The sequence below is a fragment of the Gadus macrocephalus genome, chromosome 11, assembly GCF_031168955.1.
Source record: "Gadus macrocephalus chromosome 11, ASM3116895v1".
Lineage (NCBI taxonomy): Eukaryota > Metazoa > Chordata > Actinopteri > Gadiformes > Gadidae > Gadus > Gadus macrocephalus.
The window spans coordinates 6,577,840-6,585,339 of NC_082392.1; the positions used below are offsets into that span (position 1 = coordinate 6,577,840).

The 7,500-nt window shown below is 43.5% G+C and overlaps 2 protein-coding genes across 3 annotated transcripts in view; one reads left to right on the plus strand and one right to left on the minus strand.

The window, feature by feature from the left end:
* aplp1 (amyloid beta (A4) precursor-like protein 1) overlaps positions 1-3,859 on the minus strand; it is a 38,274-nt gene extending 34,415 nt beyond the window's left edge. The window contains 1 exon segment of the mRNA XM_060064324.1: positions 3,587-3,859. Within this exon segment, the coding sequence (XP_059920307.1) occupies positions 3,587-3,652 (66 nt within the window). The 5' untranslated portion in view covers positions 3,653-3,859.
* A 775-nt stretch (positions 3,860-4,634) lies between these two features.
* The window catches only part of st14 (ST14 transmembrane serine protease matriptase), a 26,109-nt gene continuing 23,243 nt past the window's right edge, over positions 4,635-7,500 (plus strand). The window contains exon 1 of one of the 2 annotated variants that reach the window (XM_060064257.1): positions 4,635-4,858. In XM_060064257.1, coding sequence (XP_059920240.1) covers positions 4,832-4,858 — 27 coding nt within the window. In that variant the 5' untranslated portion in view covers positions 4,635-4,831. The remainder of the gene's footprint in view (positions 4,859-7,500) is intronic. The other variant, XR_009527954.1, reaches the window with a different exon arrangement.

Sequence of the window (7,500 nt, forward strand, 5' to 3'; positions counted from 1 at the left end):
CTCCACCACCACAGCCACCTCCATCCCCACCCCCTCCACCACCACCACCTCCATCCCCACCACCACCTCCTAGTACGCCACCGCCTCAATCCCCACCAACACCACCGACACTATTACACCACCGGCTCTAAGCTGTGTGCTGAAGGAATTCACTGCAGTGCTCATAAAAGCATCCAGAGCTATGTATTTCATCAGCTGTCCGCTCGCTCCGGTAATGGCATGATTGTAGCAAAAAACATTTACAGCATTCCTATCCGCCTGCCTTTCTTCCATGAACATGTAGCTTTCATTTCAGATTTCAGTGCCTGCGCCGGGATTAATCCAGGCCCGTTGTGTTTTTGCACAACAGGAAACGGGGATAAAAGATAGGAAGAATGGGAGGAAGGAAGCGGCGCTGTGAGACGTGATAATAAATGGCTATTGGCACACGTAACGGTCGGCGTGGAATACACGAGAAACCATTAGTGAAACACGATTATCTCTTGGCTCTGAAATTAATTAACAGGAGACAGAAAGAGGGGGGAAAGGCAGAGAGAGGGAGAGAGAGAGAGAGAGAGAGAGAGAGAGAGAGAGAGAGAGAGAGAGAGAGAGAGAGAGAGAGAGCTAGAGAGAGAGAGAGAGAGAGAGAGAGAGAGAGAGAGAGAGAGAGAGAGAGAGAGAGAGAGAGAGAGAGAGAGCTAGAGAGAGAGAGAGAGAGAGAGAGAGAGAGAGAGAGCTAGAGAGAGAGAGAGAGCCTCCAGATTGAGATTGGTCTCTGGGACGTGTTTAGCAAAGCACATATTTTCTACCATCCATTGCGTGTGACGTTTTTTCCTCGCCTTTGCCTCAACGAAAATCCAGTCTCCCTGTTGTGCCAGATAAGTGAGTTACCAGTGTATCGCTGAGTGCTGCGGCCATGGTCTTCGGCCTCATAACGCTGCTCTCTGCCTCTACGGGCAGGACTGCTCTGGGGTAGTTGAGCACTCAGCTTAGCACTGCAACCATTTATCTTGATGATGAGCACAGCGGGGCTCGGAGTAAACACTCTCTTTGCTGTGCTGAGTTTTAAACGGGGTGCCTGTGCTGGGGTTGTACGACTCTACGCATACCGTAGGGGCGGCATGTGGCTAAGGAGGTTGCGTGGGTTGGCTGTTAGTTCGATCCCCGTGTCGAAAGTGTCCCTGAAGCAAGACACCTCACCCTAACTGCTCCTGACTAGCTGGCTGTCGCCTTGCATGGTTGACACCGCTGTCGGTGTGTGAATTCTGCGCATGAATAGGTGAATGTTATGCAATATTGTTAAGCCCTTTGAGTTCCCACTGGTTAGACTAGCGCTTTAGAAATGCAGTCCATTTACAATTTTTGCTGCTACTACCCGCTAGGTTTGAGTTCTCTGAGTGCACCGGTGCTTTGCTATCTACGAACTTGGTGTGAAAAGGAATGAGACCTGAAGGGTTCCTCGGTACTGAAGCTAGCATAGCGGTGTGAATCGTCCACGATGCGCAAGCAGCCACAGACCGTTGTGTTGTCTTAGGTAGGCCTACGATAAGACATAATGGGACGCTTTGGGGCTAATTCTAATTCTTTTCACTGGTAATCTCGTTCAACAGTTTTAATCTTTTACTTCTGCATTTGTGCTCGTACAAAGAACCTAACCTTGGAATTACATTAGGAAACAAAAAGCGCAGATGCTTTGATGAAAGAGGTAATCCCGATACCAATATTAAACATGATGTCTCAGGGACAAATGATTTGATTCAGCAAATACACGTGAACCGGAGGAGACCCCGAACCGTGTCGGCAAACTAATTCCCCGATTGTCATCCTACTGTGCATCTGTCAGGGTGTAATCTGTCCTCTAAACCTGGAGGAGGTGCACAAACTCCTCCAGGGGAGCTAACAGTCAGCAGAGTTGTAATCCTACTAAAGACTCTTACAGCCAAAGCACTATTACCGAGCAGATACAGAGGTTCACTACAAGGGCCACTCTCCAGATCCAACCGGCTCATCAGAGAACTGTACATCAGATCTCTTTGGTTTTCCTTGTAGGCTACCCCAAAAATGACGATACTCGTTCATTTGATTGAATCTTGATTCAATCAAGGGGGATATAATCTGCCCAGATTCTACAACCTGGAGTGTAAAACGTTGTGTATATTCTACTATATTATTTAGATAATAGGGTGATGCATAAAATATTTATTGTGTGACTCCCGAAAGTAATGACTTAAGCTCATAACTTTTTGTTTCGTTTTTGACTTCTCTGTCTGCATGACGGTCTTGTGAATTCTTACAGATGTGGTGTAAAATGTATTGCCTCGTGATATTTAATGCCTTGCATTAGACAGTACAATATGTGAGATTTTAAATTAATTGTATTTTGTGAGCTTCCTGTATTATAAAAGTGGAGTGCTCATGTTTCCTGTGGATTAAAATGGTTTCCTTCGACTAGCTGCAGCTCACAGCTTTCGGTCAATTGTGTTGCAATTTACAAAGATAGACGTCGGGAGACTGCGATTTATGACTAAACTGCGTATTGTTGTTGAATGAAATATGATCTTTATTTGAGTCAGCCCCTGTGAACTTTTTCTTTCTGTAGAACATAGGATGCAGGGTTACATGAATGCAACAATGTTATTAGCTTGTCATTCATATTATTGTCGTTTTGCTTGATTTAGAAATCGTCTTGCGTGTGAAACATTCCAAGGTCATTATCTGTTGCGTATAGGCCTACTCTTTACAAAAACGCAGACCGTGTTTACAACAGTTTGATTGTTTCAGGATCACTGAGATGACTTCTGATCATGGGTCACTGTTTTGCATTCATCCTAGCCAGACACAGTTTAAATCACACAATCTAATACAAGGATAAGAAACACACGTCTATGTCCTTATTTAAAAATAAACTTTTGCTGTCATGTTCAGATCAGGCGGAAAAATAATTTGAAGGCCATGTTAGGTGACATTGTAGAATAATCTAGAATCTAAATTGGTTGTTTTGCGACATAACACAAATATATAGTGTATGAAATATGCATGGCTTCAGTCTTTTAGTTCCTATGTAGAGCTTCAGAGAAGACATAAATAGGCCTACATGCATATTCGGAGGGCCTTGAGGACAGGATGCCGAAAGGACAGGATTTATGTGGGGCTAGACAGGTATACAGGAGACTCGGTGTAGGATGAGTCAGTATATTGACATTCATTTTTGAAGAAAAATAAAAAAAGAATCAACACCTATTTGTAGAAACAGATATAATAACACAGAACCATGCGATCTGAACCCCTCAGTGAATGTCTCATTGTGTTAATATTCGTTATTCGATGTCCATTTCAGGATTGCATGTGCAATCAGTCACTAACACTTCCTTCCGTCGACAGATTTATTCCAGTGGACTGTGCCTGCGATGCATTTGCAAATTAAATCTGTCCTACATCAGGGCGTCATCCACACGGGGACAGCGAACCCAAATAAATGTGGGCTATCAATGGCAGATCTCATATTGTAGATAAAATAATAGGTTGGTGCAAGTGATTTATACAAGTGAATTATACAAAACAACAAACGCGATCATTATATATACATATATATTATACATAGTCTTACCTCGACGTTGCTCCATATGCAAACTGACATTACAGCCACCAATATAGGCATCATGGTAGGTCCCATCTTACGCCTTCTTTCGTGGCTATTATGACAATTTTTTTGTATAATATAGTTCCACAATACGCTACGTAGTTACACCAGCCAGTTATGGTGCACGTCGTCTCCGCTGATATCTTGCTCTGGTCTCTCCAATGTGGGCTGTTAAAGATGTAGTTCTCCTCCTCCCACTCAGAGAACCAAGCCCTTTTCAAGCGCCCTATCTGCGGTTATTTATGAGGGACCTCAACGCGAAGTCTTGCTCTGGTTACCTGAGTATAGGGAGACCTCTAGTGGCGGGGCGTAGCCGGGTATAGGGAGTCATCTAGCGGCGTTTACCTGGTGGTGCATGGCCGGGTATAGGGAGATCTCTAGCGGCGGTTAGGTGGCGGTGCAAGGCCGGGTATAGGGAGACCTCTAGTGGCGTTGAGGAGGCGGTGCATGGCCGGGTATAGGTAGACATCTAGTGGTGTTTAAGTGGCAGTGCATGGCTGTATAGGGAGACCGTGCACAGGTCTTCTTATAGGGTTGGTCTTCTCACAGTGAGAAGAACTGGACCGGATGACCTACATACCTGCATGGCGTCCCATTCATCCAGAAACCCTAGTTCTTTATATCACTGACAGTATTGGCGAGGAATACAGTCAGTCATACCGTTTTTGCTTTTTGAGTCCAGCATCAAATGGTTAAATTTAAAGTTTGGTTATTCCAAGATAAAAATTAAAAGAAACTATTGCATACAAAAAGGGAACACAGAAAGTATAGAGGTAAAGTTAAATTGAGTGAAGTATCAACTTCATTTTTGGAAGTGGGGGAGTATGGTTGGGAGGTCCGACGCGCCCTCACCTCATTGAACCCTAAAAATAGACACGTTATAAACGGCAATAAGTTCATCGCGCCAGGCCTAGTTATTAATTAATTCCAATACTAATTTTGTAACTCATTGTGTTAAATTGATTAAGTTATGGAGCAGGTAAAAGGGTGACCGCTGCAACCATTGGTTCAGGTGCAGAGGGCGTGGTCCGGGGCCGAAATGAGTGAGGAAGTATCTCCGGGGTGCATACTCCAAACATACGGCTCTATCCCACTGAGCCGCCCTGTGCTTCAATCCGTTCTGTTCCACGATCAAATCGAGTGGTCTTTAATTGGGGGATTAGCAGGCGGTTCTTCAGGGCTCACCTCAGGAATATTAGTGGTGGTTGAAAGATGTACTCTGCCGCATATACCAACGAGGTGAGTGGAGCTTCTAATTCCTGATCGACCCAGTAGGGAACGCCTTTGGTCTATAAATAAATAAATAAATAAACAAATTAACTAATAAATATAAAGGTTGGAAACATAAGAAGACGTTTATAGTCACCCTTTTATTAACGCCTTGAACAATCTAGTCTAGGTCACTGTAAATATTTCATAAACACTTTGTATTCATGTTTAAGAGGCAGAATGCACCGCATTACTTGTCACTTATTCAGCGCGACTTTTAATGGATGACTCTGTGGACGCGACCTATTCTCACGCCTCCAGGATACTGTCGCAGTAAATACCTTACTTTCTAAGAATCTGCCCTAATCTTTTAGTATCAAAGCCTTTTCCGCCAAATGCAATCATTTACCAGATCTTTCAACGGTCGGTTTAATATTTAATATTTTGTGTGTAACTTCCTATATTTGATTTTCCCTTTCACATCTTCCTTTGCAATTAGGAGTCACATGCCTACCCGTATATAGTCCATGTATTTTATCACATACAATATGGTAAAAAAAGTATTCAATATTGGGCCTTGTCTTTTTTTTTTTAGCTCTGTTCCACAGACGACACTTCCAGGGACATGCAGGATCTTGTTCAGGTGGTCTTGTCCTCCTGCCTTTGAGTCCTCATAGTTTTTGGGCTCGGCTTCAGTTGCGGAGGTTCAGTTTAATAGTTTGGGTTACCACTAATCTACAGTGGGCCTATTCACATTTGGTATTGCAATACAACGTCGAAATCATTTTACAGAGCTCATCAACCCCATTATCCTAAAGTGACTTTTTTTTAAAGGGCCCCTATCCATTCTGCTTTTTCCTGACAACGCAAGGTGGACACGCACACTTGTGATGTCACTAACCCTAAGGCATCACTGATATCATTCGAGCCTTTTTGGTGACCCTGAGGCCCCTGAAGGTATAAACAGTGTGTGCACATTGCTTTGAAACCTGCTCTTACCTCGCCGAAGGGGGGGGGGGGGGGGGCTACTGGTCTTCTCTGACCCTGGCTGGATAATGCTAGATCTGTAAGCGCCCTGTGTGTTTGCCCTTTAGGCACATGGCTCTTCAAGGTATAATGGAAAAATGTGTTTGTACTCTTTAAGGGGGCAACTTATACTACTATATTAAACCATGACCTCTCATTGAGGGAATGTTTGGACTCAAATCACACACATTCTTCGAGATTGGTTGACAAAAGTAATTAAGAGAATGAAATCATCGAGGAGATTCCACTCTAAACTTGTAGGCCGCCTTTTCTTCTAAACCACTGTTTGTGTGTTGACTGATGGCAGTAGACCCTACCTCATGTATTTAACATAGAAACCTGGTTTTGGATGTCCAAGAAGTCAAAGACTGGTTGACAATTTCATTGCGATGTACATTGCGATGGACACTTAGAAGAGAAATCCAAAAAGGAAAGGACAACATCAACACATGCTTGTATTCTAACCTTGCAGGCCAGGTAATTTTTTAGTTACAATGCTGGCGACTCGGTAGATCACGGTGGAGGTGTGCATTGGAGCGTGTGTGAAAGCATTCCAGGAAGGAAATAAGTGAGTCATGTAGCAGACCAATGCTGTCATGCAGTAGATGTCATGCTACATGTAGCAGATGTCATGCTACATGTGTAGCAGACTCATGCTACATGGAGTAGGCTCATGCTTCATGGAGTAGGCTCATGGTACATGGAGTAGGCTCATGGTACATGGAGTCGGCTCATGGTACATGGAGTCGGCTCATGGTACATGGAGTAGGCTCATGCTACATGTAGCAGGCTCATACTACTTGTAGTAGACCTACTATCATGAAGTAGGAGTAACACTATCATGTTGTTTAATAGATCTCGACTATCGTCTAGTTATTGGCAGTACACAAATTACTGACACACACATAAACTCCCAAGTTGTGTGTTTCAGTTAGATTATGTAAAAAAACTTCCTCCTTATCAAGGTGTTTTGAATTTAGACCCTGAAACAGCAGCTATAACGGATAGCAACTGAACGGAAATCCGTAATAGTTGTTTGTCATGGCGGGCAGTGTATTCATTAGCTTTACGTTTTGGGGCTCCCAAAATGTCGAATAGTTACAAGTTCTCGTTATCGCATCATGGTGTTTCTTTACACCATGGGAAAATGTCGAGGGTAACTAATGGATAAGTGAGGTTCTGAGGTGAACACTCAGCACCTCACACCGTTCCATCAGTGAGTCACCTCACTGTGGGGAGCTGACTGTGGAGGAGCTTAACAAACGTGTTTAGTAGGATTATTGTCGATATTATTCCAATGACTTATGCCTATGAAAGCTCTATTTATTCCACTACTCTGATTTTGAATGTTTAATGTTTTATTATCTTCTGCCTCTAATTCTCTCTCTAGCTCGTAAATGCCACTCTTCCTGCATTCCAATACCCATACAACCATTCCATTTAGTGTGCAAGAAAAATATTCGGCATGTCCCAATACCCATGGAAAACAGTATGGAAGATTTGTATCCTCTCTCCAGGTGTGTGCCACAGTTCAGGAGTTGTCATGCTCCTGATATTGTTGCGGCAGAGCCACACCCTTTGACTTTACTTCTTACGTTCGCTAGTTGTCAAACTAGTTTGTGTCGGACAGTGAAGATTTTTCGTTG